Raw genomic sequence first — 15,792 nt, forward strand, 5'->3', positions numbered from 1 at the left:
CAAAAAAAAAAGTTCATTGTTTTTTATTTTTACGAGTCAGAGAAGGTAAAAGGAAGCTTTGAATTTGGTTCCCCACTAAAAAAACCGAGGAAAGCCCCCCTCTTTCTTGTCTTCTTGTTTTGCTGCTGCCACTACTGTGCTACCGATCTCCGGTCACCAACAGGTTAGCTAAAACAAGATCTGTAATCAATTTCAGATGCTGTCATCATCTTTGGTTCTAATCCCTGTGAATATCAGCTTATGTTTTTATGTTGGGGGTTTCGATTTGAACTCGAAGGTATTTGTTACTATCACACACCCAACATATCAAGCTTCTTATGATTATTACTAGTTATTGCCTTCGCTTATTGCCTATTTGCGGGTTCTGAGCTTTATTTTGATTTTTAAATGATGTGTGAGCCAAAAATTTGGCTTTCTGGTTTTGCCGTGGTGTTAGGCTTAGTCAACTGGTAATAGATACTGTTCGAATTGAGATTTCAGTTTCTGCTGTAGCCTGCTTTTCTATCAGCATCTTTGAGGATTAGGGTTTGGGTTCCAAGAATGAACAGTTCGGGTTTGGGTGGTGGTTTTTTGTCTGGTCCCAGCGGGGAGATTTTGGACTTGGAATCTCCATTTCACAGACAGCAGCACACCCAATTGGGTCATCCATCAATAACTGGTCAACAGCACATGAATATGATGAGTGGTCTTGAAAGTGATCACCCCATTGGCCTAATTGAAGTGAAAAGTTTGAATGCGGCATTGAATTTTGGTAAAGGAAAGGCAGTCGCTCCTTCCAATAGTAATGAGTTGAGTGAAGAAGATGAGCCTAGCTATGCAGAAGAAGGGAATTGTGAGAACCTGGATGGTGGGAAGAGCAAAAAGGGGTCACCTTGGCAGCGAATGAAGTGGACAGACAATGTGGTTAGGCTTCTGATAACAGTGGTGAGTTGTGTGGGTGATGATGGCACAATTGGTGGCATGGATTGTCATAAAAGGAAATCTGGGGTTTTACAAAAGAAGGGCAAGTGGAAAACGGTCTCCAAGATAATGATAGGCAAGGGTTGCCATGTGTCGCCGCAGCAGTGTGAGGACAAGTTCAATGACTTAAATAAGAGATACAAGAGGTTAAATGACATACTTGGAAGGGGAACTTGTTGTCAGGTGGTTGAGAATCCTGTGCTGATGGATTCAATGCCTAACCTGTCAGCTAAGATGAAGGATGACGTTAGGAAGATATTGAGCTCAAAGCACTTGTTTTATAAGGAGATGTGTGCTTACCATAATGGGCAAAGGATACCAAACTCTCATGAACTTGATTTACAGGGTTATTCTCTAGAGCATGGGAGAGACTCCAGAGATAATAATGGATCTGAGGATGAAGATGAGGATAACAATGATAGTGAGGATGATGAGTCAGATGATGAAATTAATATTAATGCACATGAGGATGGGGGGAGGATGCAGCAGCTATGTGATAGAAATAAGTTAAGTGAGGAGGATGTCCATTTTGGTCCACAAACTTCTCGGATGGATAAATTTGAGGTTGAAATGGCAAGGGTTTTTCAAGACCCCACAAAGTCATTGCATGAACAAAGAGAGTGGATTAAGATCCAGATGCTACAGCTTCAAGAGCAAAATATCAGCTACCAAGCCCAAGCTCTTGAACTTGAGAAACAACGGCTTAAGTGGTTAAGATATTGCAGCAAGAAGGACAGGGAGCTGGAGAAGCTGAGGTTGGAGAACAAAAGAATGAAATTAGAAAATGAGCGCAGGATCTTGAAACTGAAGCAGAAAGAGCTTGAGGCAGATTTCAGTACATCTGAGATGTCTTTAGACCCTGCCTCTCTTGGAATCAACCGGCCACAAGGGAGGGAACATATCAGCTTAGGCAGACAACAATAGCTCCTTCTCTGAAAGAATTGGTCATTATTGCTTAAATGAGGTATGAAATGAAACCCTTTCCCTTAATATGTTTAATAATTTGGTGTTACAGTTATAGTGTTATAAAGTGACTAACATAGTAGGTTACTAGGTTATAGATATATAATTGCATTGACATAGTAAATTGATGATATATCAATTTGTTCAAGAACTTCCAACCATATTGTTGAGAAGAGAGTTCACTTGACAAATATATATATTTTTTATACCTTTTGCAGTGTTGGGCGTTAGCGACTGTGCTGTGAAGCGTAAATTCATTTGGAATGTGAAGAAATAAATGTTTTGCTCAACTAGTTGCTCGCCTTACCTCATTTAATCGTTGTATATTGGCATGTGGGATTTTGCCAGTGACACAGAAATAGAAGAATGTTGCTCTAAAGGCACTTGAGCTCTCATTGGTTCTCAATTCATCATTGACGTGGTTTGAACTTGTCTTTTGTCAACATAATTGTAACTGTGTTACATACTTACATTTGTATCCACATACCACGTGCGTTATTTAATTTTTGGCTTTGCAGCTGTATATTATACCACAAGTGTATGTCACCAACTTTGTTGTAACTTTGTTACATTAAGTAGCTACATGAAGTATGCTTGATTCATTTTTAGCTATGTATTTTCCAAAGGACGTTCGTAAAAGCTTTGAAGTAGTCTTTGAAAACTTTTGTTTTGGTCTACTTTTTTTAAATTGTCGCCAACGCAGTATTGTTATTTGTTCCTCGTCTTATTGTTATTTTATTGGTTGTTTCCTGTTAAGTATATAGGTTTTGAACCGGTCAACAGGATGGCGTGTTTGGCTTTGATAATTTTAGAAGAAATAACAATTATTTAAAAGGTTTTAACAATATAAATAAAATCCTTTAAAAAAAACAATATAAAAAATCTGATAAGCATAATGGGTGTTTGGTTTCCCTTCCAACTATTTAGGACGTGTGTATTAGACGAAAAAAAAGAAGAGAATCTATCATTTTATGCTTCTCCATCAAGCGCGGAAAGGACTTGATCTTAAATCCACGACAACGTAAGATTCAAACATGCTATTGTGCTAATATAAAAGCACGTACTTCTCCTGTTCGAGACATTGAGTCCATCTTTTTTCATGTAAAACCTACTCTTAAGAGCATGTGAAGACAATATCTTATTAATTTATAATTTAATATTCTGTTGACAACATTTATGCTATTTTTTTGAATCTTTATCCGCCAAATTATAACCAGTGGTTTATTTGACACTGACAGGCTTAACCTATTTCTGCATTCCTTTGTTTGTAATTGTTCATCTTTGTTAATTTTTGGGGATTTTAAGTGGGTTTAGATGGCTTTTAATTTATTATTAAAAAAAGGTCCAACTTGAAGAAGTCTTATGAGTCAACGTCAGAAATTTCCATGAAACGTCCTTCTTGTCCCGTTTTCAAGGAGTGGAAGCTCATTTTCAGCATTAACTATTCCATAATTTCCCTTATAAGAATGTAAATTCAACTTCTTATTCCAAAACCATAGGATTTGTGCCTACCATGCTTTAAAGCCTAAGATTTGCGAGTTCATATTAACTAATGAGAAACATATTAAGTTGCCTCATTATCATAATATTGTTTCAAGTCTCCCTAAGTTCATGAGCCTCTAACATTTTCATTCAAACACTTCTTTCTCAACGTCTTATCTATATTCAGATTCCAGATCAATGCAAGACAAGGATAGAATCTCTATCGATCAGTGTTTGCTTTGGCTTCTATTTTAGTTTCTCTTTATAACCGTATTTGTTTGATTTACCAGTTAGTTTCTGTGCCTTGCTTTGTCCTTTTAATTCTTGGGTCATATTTGTATTTTTTTTACTCGATTCTATTGCTAATTGATTCATAACTGTGTTTCCAATTGAAGTGTGGTTCTATTTGCATAAATAGTGACATAAGTTTCATCATGCCTCTTGATCAAGATATGGTAAGGTAATTACTGCCGCAGTGCATAGTTGTTATGGTCCTTACTAACTGCGTGCTTGGAAAAGCATCTGCAACGCACGTATCCTTTCTTTTCCACGTCAAAGCCTTGTATTGATGGAGAAGCCAATATTTATTGCTTTGGAAAATTCATTTCGCGTCTGACCAAAACACATACTCAAACACGCTATAAGCTATTAATGTATTGGAAAGCCAGTGTGGTGAACTGATCTTGGCTATCTTGACTTGGGTCTTTGAGGTTTAGTTGGTTTAACAACGATCAAACTAGATTTTTACTTCAATGTTGTGAATTGTGATTCTTTCATTCCAAGGTTTTTTTTACTCTTATTTTACTTTTATCTACTTAAATTTGAAACATATTTCACATACAGTAGTTTAAGACAGACTTTGAAAACAAAAAGTTTCTGTTTAAGTAGAAGTAAACATAATATATGTATTGAACTATTGATTATAAAAAAAAAAATAATATATATTGCAATTTTACAAGTGACAAGAGAAATATGACTTGGAAGTAAAAAATTGGAGAAAATATCATACCACATGTTTAAGTATATAAGTAGTGATTACTACAAAATGATATAATTCTTACTTTGTCCTTAGTAACTTCACAGACAGCTACTGAAATGTAATTTGGAATTCAGCGTTGCTCTTGAACTCTAATAACCTAGGTCTTGATTTCATTTAAGTCCATAAATAGCTAAACATAATTTATTCTGTTGCAGTTTATAGTAATTCTAAGTAATCAGCTACTCAAGCAATGATGGTTGATAAACAGCTTGCAACTCCAACCTTTCCTCACATGTCGGAAATTGTTGCGGTGGTTTGAAAAGGCCAGCTCTGTTTCAGCAACGATTTTCACTAGAAAATCATTCAAATGCAGGGTTGCTGTGGCCTCATCATATTGAGCGTGTAAAGGAATTGGAGATTGCTTTGGCAGAACAATCAAAGATGAGGGGTTTGTTTCATTGTGGAGAGGGAGCACTTCCTATGAGAAATGTTGTTGCATGGTTGAGGACTACTATGTGTCCATGGACCTCATAGATTTAAACTTAGTAGCGTGCCAGATAGAGATAAATTTGAACCATGAACACCTCTTTCTCGTAAATTAAAAAATCAGTGCTAAACGTTGGATTTTAATTGAAGAATAACATTAATAAAGCTTCTTTTTAGGTTAACATCAATAAAGCTTAAAGTATTACATTATATTCCATATAACTAGGAGTTCAAATTTTCAATTAAAATGATGTGGAATTCATACCTTTATATTCTACTTTAATTAATAAAAAATTCAATTCATTTTTCTCTCTCTATTAAACAGACTCGTACGTAGTATCTAACTGCAAGCCGATATAGCAGCCACAACGTTTATGTGCCAGTTTTGTTTTTGTTTTTGAAGTCCCTCCTAGTCAGGGAATGGATCCTTTCATGTGGAAAAGAAAAATTGGATCCTCTCAAGTGTTATAATCTCGCCATTTATTTGTTGAGAAAAAATAAATCTCACCACATGTTCTTTTAAATCCCAATTTTGAAATAATTAAAATATATCACGTTATAAAAAAAATTGAATGGCCAGGATCTCATGCAGTAATGTCACTATAAAAAAAATCGTTTCCCCTCCTGGTCAACAAAAATTATTTTATTCTTATTTATAACAACTGAGGTTAAGCAATTAAAATAAAAAAAAATATTAAAAATGAATATATTACATTAAGAATATCAAAATATAATAATTACTTTCTTTTTATGAAAATAGTTCATTTTTGAATTACTTAAATCAGTTAAAGTTTTTTTTTTAAGAATTAAAGTTAATAAAATCAATTTATGATATCTATAAAAATTAAGAGTTGTTTTCAATTAGGAACCAATGTAATGTATTTGAGTTGCAAAATTTAACTTGTTTAAGTAGTATGAGAATTGTTATAAACTTTGTAGAACCTAAGTTGAATTCTTACTAATAAAAAAAGAGAGCTTATATATAACATAATAAAATTAATTTAGAAAAAAATATTCTTACCTCTATCTACGATTAAATAGTTAAAATTAGTTCTAATATCTCATGGATGCATTTTAGAAGATATTATCTATTTTCATGGAGAGAAATTAGGATTAAGGAGAATCTATAGGGAGGGAAGATCATTGATGGCTTCCCACTAAATACTGAATAGTATTTCCCTTCCCACAGCTGGCCACACCGACCCGTTGATAATGCAAAACAAATTTAGTATTTTTGAACCCAGAGATGCCTCTAAACAAGTACATATGACACAGTAACTTATACATAACTCTCCTGCAATATGATGCAATTCTCTTTTAGCCAATGAGAAACCAGAGGTTACCTGTACATAGACGTTCATTTTAAATGCAAGTTAAGGCTTAAGATCCAGCATGAAATTTCTTCTAATTTGCGTTCAAATTTGATGGCACAATAATGCCACTTCAAACAAAGCGATGTATACATCTTTTTCACAAAATCCGTATAGACTAATTCTTTCTTTAAGCTGATATTAAACTTGATTTTCTTTTGCATTCTCATCTTTTATAGTCTTCTTGTCAGCTTTCATGGATCTGAATTCTGTTCTCATAAATCTAATAGTATTCCCTGTACGATGTCAAGGGCATAATAAATCAGCAAGAGCAATAAGAGGAGCAAATTGCGTTGATGTTGATCTCTGCAATTAAATTATCAAAATGCAACAAATGAATCATCTTATTCTTATATATAGAATACAAGCTTCTGAAGCCTTAAAGTCTAAACAGCAGAAGCAGCCTCTATAATATGTCTAAACAATAGATATATTAAGTATAATGCAATCACTGCGTTAAGTGAAAAGAGGTCCTATCTGCAGAATTTGCACTAGGCCAGAAACGTAATAGAAAAGTACATTCGGATAAGGAAACAACTAAAAATGCGGCTCAGAGCACGCAGCTTCAATCTTAGTGAGGTATGGGAATTGGGAAGGGTTAAAACTTAGAAGTTAGATACTTTCAATGTTAACGTGGAAAAAAAGAAACAATAGTCGATCAAGTAAGCACCATGGCATTGGAGTAACAATAATACTACATCAACAGTTGACCTCCTGAAACAATAGTCACATGGGGTAACTGATCAATGGCTCATTAGACCAAACTTGTGCAGATGAGAAAAACTGCCGAAGATCTATACAATATTATTATTGGTAACTAAGGTTAATTAAAACAGTAAAAAAATGTTAATGTAGCCTGGATATATATACAGTAATTATACCAAGTCGAAGTTAAATTCTCTAAGTTACATCATCTTGGGGATAATATTAAATAAAGTCATTGTCATGACTCCAGAATGTAAGTTAGTCTATTGATAGGGATGTCTAGACATTTGGTGCTTTGACGTGCTCGCATATAATCACCGGTTCTCTAAAGTTTAATGGAAATAATCATAGCTGGCGGCTTTAACGTTTCTTATCAAAATTTGATCCAATTTAACTAGTGCTTACAAAGTGGAGGAGATAGAATGATTCATTCTGAATCGGATTGTTTACAATAAAGAGTAAAACAGAAACTAATATCATAATAGCAGCAAAACAGAAAATTGAAACTTACTTGCTTCTACATTATAGAAATCATAACTACTGAAACAAATAAAAACAAACAAAATATATAGTTACAAAACAAACAAAATATGCAGTTATAAAGTCTCATGCCAAGATTTCAGCATAACAAGATTCCACTTAGTTAATCCAGACTGTCGATGCATTTAACAAACAAACAAACATTAAAAGCCATAACTGAAGGCCAACACTATATAAAGGGTCAGGATGCATACTTTGCAAAGCAAGCATAGAGCATAGGTCATCCAAACAACGACTGGTGCAGCACACTGACAGAAGATGGGAACTTCAGCAGGGCCGAGGCATTGGCCTCAACTCATCTATACGTTGGCATTTTGCCTAATTGCTGTCAGTGTTGTCGCTGGTCATGATAATCCTTACTATGCCTCTCCACCATTTAATGAAGAACTCCCACCCTGCCATCACCTTCCACCTCCACCACCGTTCCCATCACCACCCCCTCCATATATCTATAAGTTTCCCCCACCTACATCACCTTCACCACCACCTCCATGTGTCTACAAGTCTCTCCCACCACCATCTCCATCACCTCCCCCTCCTTATATCTATAAGTTTCCTCCACTCACATCACCTTCAACACCACCTCCTAGTGTCTACAAGTCTCCCCCACCACCATCTCCATCACCACCCCCTTCTAATGTTTACAAGTCTCCTTCACCTCCATCCCCCTCACCACAACCTCCTTATGTCTATAAATCTCCTCCGCCTCCATCTCTCTCACCGCCCCCTCCGTATTACAACAAATCTTCTCCCCCACCATCTCCATTACCTCTCCCCCCTTATGTCTACAAGTCTCCTCCATCACAATTCCCATCACCACCCTCTCCTTATACTTATAAGTCTCCTCCACTACCATCTCCATCACCACCCCCTCCTTATATTTACAAGTCTCCTCCATCACCATCCCCATCACCACCCCCTCCTTATATCTACAAGTCTCCTCCATCACCATCCTCATCACCACCCCCTCCTTATACTAACAAGTCTCCTCCACCACCATCCCCATCACCACCCCCTCCTTATATCTACAAGTCTCCTCCATCACCATCCCCATCACCACCCCCTCCTTATATCTACAAGACTCCTCCATCACCATCCTCATCACCACCCCCTCCTTATACTAACAAGTCTCCTCCACCACCATCCCCATCACCACCCCCTCCTTATATCTACAAGTCTCCTCCATCACCATCCTCATCACCACCCCCTCCTTATACTAACAAGTCTCCTCCACCACCATCCCCATCACCACCCCCTCCATATACTAACAAGTCTCCTCCATCACAATCCCCATCACCACCCCCTCCTTATACTAACAAGTCTCCTCCATCACAATCCCCATCACCACCCCCTCCTTATACTTACAAGTCTCCTCCACTACCATCTCCATCACCACCCCCTCCTTATATCTACAAGTCTCCTCCACTACCATCTCCATCACCACCTCCTCCTTATATCTACAAGTCTCCTCCATCACAATCTCCATCACCACCCTCTCCTTATACTTACAAGACTCCCCCATTACCATCTCCATCACCATCCCCTCCTTATATCTACAAGTCTCCTCCATCACAATCCCCATTGCCACCCTCTCCTTATACTTACAAGTCTCCTCCACCATCATTCCCATCACCACCCCCTCCTTATATCTACAAGTCTCCTCCATCACCATCCTCAACACCACCCCCTCCTTATAATAACAAGTCTCCTCCACCACCATCCCCATCACCACCCCCTCCTTATACTAACAAGTCTCCTCCACCACCATCTCCATCACCACCCTCTCCTTATATCTACAAGTCTTTTCCACCACCATCCCCATCACCATCGTCTCCTCCACTACCATCTCCATCACCACCACCTCCTTATATCTACAAGTCTTTTCCACCACCATCTCCATCACCGCCCCCTCCTTATATCTACAAGTCTCCTCCATCACCATCCTCATCACCACCCTCTCCTTATACTTATAAGTCTCCTCCACTAGCATCTCCATCACCACCCCCTCCTTACAAGTCTCCTCCATCACAATCCCCATCACCACCCTCTCCTTATACTTACAAGTCTCCTCCACTACCATCTCCATCACCACCCCCTCCTTATATCTACAAGTCTCCTCCATCACAATCCCCATCACCGCCCTCTCCTTATACTTACAAGTCTCCTCCACTACCATCTCCATCACCACCCCCTCCTTATATCTACAAGTCTCCTCCATCACAATCCCCATCACCACCCTCTCCTTATACTTACAAGTCTCCTCCACCACCACCCCCTCCATATATCTACAAGTCTCCTCCATCACCATCCCCATCACCACCCTCTCCTTATACTTATAAGTCTCCCCCACTACCATCTCCATCACCACCCCCTCCTTATATCTACAAGTCTCCTCCATCACCATCCCCATCACCACCCCTTCCTTATATCTACAAGTCTCCTCCACCACCATCCCCATCACCACCCTCTCCTTATACTTACAAGTCTCCTCCACCACCATCCCCATCACCACCCTCTCCTCCACTACCATCTCCATCACCACCCCCTCCTTATATCTACAAGTCTCCTCCATCACCATCCCCATCACCACCCTCTCCTTATACTTATAAGTCTCCTCCACTACCATCTCCATCACCACCCCCTCCTTACAAGTCTCCTCCAACACAATCCCTATCACCACCCTCTTCTTATACTTACAAGTCTCCTCCACCACCATCCCCATCACCACCCTCTCCTTATATCTACAAGTCTCCTCCATCACCATCCCCATCACCACCCTCTCCTTATATTTATAAGTCTCCCCCACTACCATCCCCATCACCACCCCCTCCTTATATCTACAAGTCTCCTCCATCACCATCCCCATCACCACCCCCTCCTTATATCTACAAGTCTCCTCCACCACCATCCCCATCACCACCCTCTCCTCCACTACCATCTCCATCACCACCCCCTCCTTATATCTACAAGTCTCCTCCATCACCATCCCCATCACCACCCTCTCCTTATACTTATAAGTCTCCTCCACTACCATCTTCATCACCACCCCCTCCTTACAAGTCTCCTCCAACACAATCCCCATCACCACCCTCTTCTTATACTTACAAGTCTCCTCCACCACCATCCCCATCACCACCCTCTCCTTATATCTACAAGTCTCCTCCATCACCATCCCCATCACCACCCTCTCCTTATATTTATAAGTCTCCCCCACTACCATCCTCATCACCACCCCCTCCTTATATCTACAAGTCTCCTCCATCACCATCCCCATCACCACCCCCTCCATATATCTACAAGTCTCCTCCACCACCATCCCCATCACCACCCTCTCCTCCACTACCATCTCCATCACCACCCCCTCCTTATATCTACAAGTCTCCTCCATCACCACCCTCTCCTTATACTTATAAGTCTCCTCCACTACCATCTTCATCACCACCCCCTCCTTACAAGTCTCCTCCATCACAATCCCCATCACCACCCTCTCCTTATACTTACAAGTCTCCTCCACTACCATCTCCATCACCACCCCCTCCTTATATCTACAAGTCTCCTCCACTACCATCTCCATCACCACCCCCTCCTTATATCTACAAGTCTCCTCCATCACAATCCCTATCACCACCCTCTCCTTATACTTACAAGTCTCCTCCATTACCATCTCCATCACCACCCCCTCCTTATATCTACAAGTCTCCTCCATCACAATCCCCATCACCACCCTCTCCTTATACTTACAAGTCTCCTCCACCACCATCCCCATCACCACCCCCTCCTTATATCTACAAGTCTCCTCCATCACCATCCCCATCACCACCCCCTCCTTATATCTACAAGTCTCCTCCATCACCATCCCCATCACCACCCTCTCCTTATACTTACAAGTCTCCTCCACCACCATCCCCATCATCACCCCCTCCTTATATCTACAAGTCTCCTCCATCACCACCCTCTCCTTATACTTATAAGTCTCCTCCACTACCATCTCCATCACCACCCCCTCCTTATATCTACAAGTCTCCTCCATCACCATCCCCATCAACACCCTCTCCTTATACTTACAAGTCTCCTCCACCACCATCCCCATCACCACCCCCTCCTTATATCTACAAGTCTTTTCCATCACCACCCCCTCCTTATATCTACAAGTCTCCTCCATCACCATCCCTATCACCACCCTCTCCTTATACTTATAAGTCTCCTCCACTACCATCTCCATCACCACCCTCTCCTTATATTTACAAGTCTCCTCCATCACCATCCCCATCACCACCCCCTCCTTATATCTACAAGTCTCCTCCATCACCATCCTCTTCACCACCCCCTCCTTATACTAACAAGTCTCCTCCACCACCATCCCCATCACCACCCCCTCCTTATATCTACAAGTCTTTCCCACCACCATCCCCATCACCACCCCCTCCTTATATCTACAAGTATCCTCCATCATCATCCTCATCACCACCCTTTCCTTATACTAACAAGTCTCCTCCATCACCATTCCCATCACCACCCCCTCCTTATACTTACAAGTCTCCTCCACTAGCATCTCCATCACCACCCCCTCCTTATATCTACAAGTCTCCTTCATCACCATCCCAATCACCACCCCCTCCTTATACTTACAAGTCTCCTCCATCACCATCCTCATCACCACCCTTTCCTTATGTCTACAAGTCTCCTCCATCACCATCCCCATCACCACCCCCTCCTTATACTTACAAGTCTCCTCCACTACCATCCCCATCACCACCCCCTCCTTATATCTACAAGTCTCCTCCATCACCATTTTCATCACCACCCCCTCCTTATGTCTACAAGTCTCCTCCACTACCATCTCCATCACCACCCCCTCCTTATATCTACAAGTCTCCTTCATCACCATCGCAATCACCACCCCCTCCTTATACTTACAAGTCTCCTTCACCACCATCCCCATTACCACCCTCTCCTTATGTCTTCAAGTCTCCTCCATCACCATCCTCATCACCACCCTCTCCTTATACTTATAAGTCTCCTCCACTGCCATCTCTATCACCACCCCCTCCTTATATCTACAAGTCTCCTTCATCACCATCCCAATCACCACCCCCTCCTTATACTTACAAGTCTCCTTCACCACCATCCCCAACACCACCTTCTCCATATGTCTACAAGTCTCCCCCGCCATCATCTCCATCACCACCCCCTCCTTATATCTACAAGTCTCCTCCATCACCATTCTCATCACCACCCCCTCCTTATACTTACAAGTCTCTTCCACTACCATCTCCATCACCACCCCCTCCTTCTATCTACAAATCTCCTCCATCACCATTCCCGTCACCACCCCCTCCTTATACTTACAAGTCTCCTCTACCACCATCTCCATCACCACCCCCTCCTTATACTTACAAGTCTCCTCCATCACCGTCCTCATCACCACCCCGTCCTTATACGTACAAGTCTCCTACACCATCATCCCCATCACCACCCCCTCCTTATATCTACAAGTCTCCTCCATCATCATTCTCATCACCACCCCCTCCTTATACTTACAAGTCTCCTCTACCACCGTCTCCATCACCACCCCCTCCTTATACTTACAAATCTCCTCCATCACCATCCTCATCACCACCCCCTCCTTATACTTACAAGTCCCCACCATCACCATCCCCATCCCCACCCGCTCCTTATATCTACAAGTCCCCACCATCACCACCCCCTCCTTATATCTACAAGTCTCCATCACCACCCCCTCCATATATCTACAAGTCTCCACCATCACCATCCCCATCACCACCCGCTCCTTATATCTACAAGTCTCCATCAACACCTCCTCCATATATCTACAAGTCCCCACCATCACCATCCCCATCACCACCCGCTCCTTATATCTACAAGTCTCCACCATCACCATCCTCGTCACCACCCGCTCCTTATATCTACAAGTCCCCATCACCACCATCCCCATCACCACCCCCTCCATATATCTACAAGTCCCCACCACTACCGTCCTCATCACCACCCCCTCCATATATCTACAAGTCTTCACCATCACCATTCTCATCACCACCCGCTCCTTATATCTACAAGTCTCCATCAACACCTCCTCCATATATCTACAAGTCCCCACCATCACCATCCCCATCACCACCCGCTCCATATATCTACAAGTCCCCACCATCACCATTCTTATCAACACCCGCTCCTTATATCTACAAGTCCCCATCACCACCCCCTCCTTATATCTACAAGTCCCCACCTTCACCATTCTCATCACCACCCGCTCCTTATATCTACAAGTCCCCACCATCACCATTCTCATCACCACCCGCTCCTTATATCTACAAGTCCCCACCATCACCATTCTCATCACCACCCGCTCCTTATATCTACAAGTCCCCACCATCACCATCCCCATCACCACCCGCTCCTTATATCTACAAGTCCCCACCATCACCATTCCCATCACCACCCGCCCCTTATATCTACAAGTCTCCACCATCACCACCCGCTCCTTATATCTACAAGTCCCCACCATCACCCCCTCCATATATCTACAAGTTCCCACCATCACCATCCTCATCACCACCCGCTCCTTATATCTACAAGTCCCCACCATCACCATTTTTATCACCACCCGCTCCTTATATCTACAAGTCCGCATCACCACCCCCTCCATATATCTACAAGTCTCCATCATCACCATCCCCATCACCACCCGCTCCTTATATCTACAAGTCCCCAACACCACCATCCTCATCACCACCCCCTCCATATATCTACAAGTCCCCACCATCACCATCCCCATTACCACGCACTCCTTATATCTACAAGTCCCCACCACCAACATCCCCATCAACACCCCCTCCATATATTTACAAGTCTCCACCTCCAACTCCTCCTGCAACAATCTACTAAGCTAACCAAACCAACTTATATTATTTCAATAAATTTATGCCAGACAATATTGCAGCTTAATATCAAGACTTCGTCAATAATATAGGGTCAACACTGAAGAGTCTTGTTGATGAATAAGTGTAATGAATAAGTGTCAATTCAAAAGTTTGTTTTGTTTTAAATTCTATCATAATAAAATTGTAATTTGTTGTTGTTAAGTTTCCATTTCAGCATTTCCTTGTTTACATGATATGACCTTAATGTAATTCGTGCCATGCTCCTTCGAAATAAAACTTTCACTGATATTTGATATCATAAAAGGACCTCATACTAATATCTTGTCGTATAACAGTTCAACATAATATTAACTCTCAGCCTCTCAATTTACAAGTGGAAACTTTGAGAATGACTAGCTCTTTGAAAGAGAAAATAATAAAAAATGGACAACTTGTTTCCCGACTTCCATATTTGTTTAAATAATAATGCATTGGTGATACTCATAAAGAGACATTGGGGTCAATATATGAGCTCATGAATTTTGAAATGTCTCTTTCGCAGCATCTTGGAAGCATTAATAATACTGATAAAGATCAACATGATGGATACCTAAAGCGAAAGGAAGATTACTGTGGAATTTTCTAGCTACTGAAAATAACTCAACTGAAATTCGTCCTTATTTATGAGTTATGACATACTTTTCATTACACCAACACACACACACACACTACTTAGACAATAGTCAATGATGTAATTATGTTTGAGAACAAAATGAGCAAAAGTTTGAATCAGATGAACCATGCTAAAGGGGAAGCTCATCCTTTATTCTTAACAAAGGAAAGTAAGAATATCACTAAGATGTCTACCTCAAATATCGTTCTTTATTCTCTATAACTCTATTTGGAAAGAGAGTTTTTGAAGATAATTAAAGCCCCTAATCAATTCAACAGGGCAATTAATCAATTAATTAATTTGAAGATGAAGCGTGATAGATAGTTAAACATTGTGTTTCTACAACTACCACAGTCAAGTTTAGCGGCTGAGCCTTTAGCTGGCACTCAGAGAAGCAATTCTTCGAAACAATTGTTGGTGCAATGCAACATAAATTATGTGTATACCTGAAAGGATACAAACATAAATTAAGTTTAGCATGCTCGCAATAACTTTTTTTTGTCTTAGTTTATCATATTTTAATTAATTCGGAATTTGATTAAAAGATGAATAAAAATTATCAATAATTTGTTTATAGAACAGTTATAATGTGGAAAAATAACCTATGAGTTTAGTAATTCAAAATAACTTAGATTTTATGATGATTGTGAAAATAATTCAGAATTGGATAAAAATAAGAGTTTAATAACTTTTTTATAAGTACAAATTCTGCTAATTAATTCGATAAATTGTATCTTTATAAGATGAAAAAAA

The 15,792-nt window shown here is 40.5% G+C and overlaps 2 protein-coding genes across 2 annotated transcripts; both read left to right on the forward strand.

Annotated features, from left to right (window-relative positions):
- The first annotated feature begins 75 nt into the window (after positions 1–75).
- On the forward strand, positions 76–2,562 carry LOC114386447. Its single transcript, XM_028346452.1, has 2 exons — positions 76–1,924; positions 2,142–2,562. The coding sequence occupies exon 1, from the start codon at positions 541–543 to the stop codon at positions 1,882–1,884; it is 1,344 nt and encodes a 447-aa protein (XP_028202253.1). The 5' UTR covers positions 76–540; the 3' UTR covers positions 1,885–1,924; positions 2,142–2,562.
- A 5,181-nt stretch (positions 2,563–7,743) lies between these two features.
- LOC114388054 (proline-rich protein 36-like) lies at positions 7,744–14,391 on the forward strand. Its single transcript, XM_028348389.1, has one exon. It carries the CDS (start codon positions 7,744–7,746, stop codon positions 14,389–14,391), a length of 6,648 nt encoding a protein of 2,215 aa, XP_028204190.1.
- Positions 14,392–15,792: the final 1,401 nt, after the last annotated feature.

The sequence above is a fragment of the Glycine soja genome, chromosome 15 (genome assembly GCF_004193775.1).
Source record: "Glycine soja cultivar W05 chromosome 15, ASM419377v2, whole genome shotgun sequence".
NCBI lineage: Eukaryota > Viridiplantae > Streptophyta > Magnoliopsida > Fabales > Fabaceae > Glycine > Glycine soja.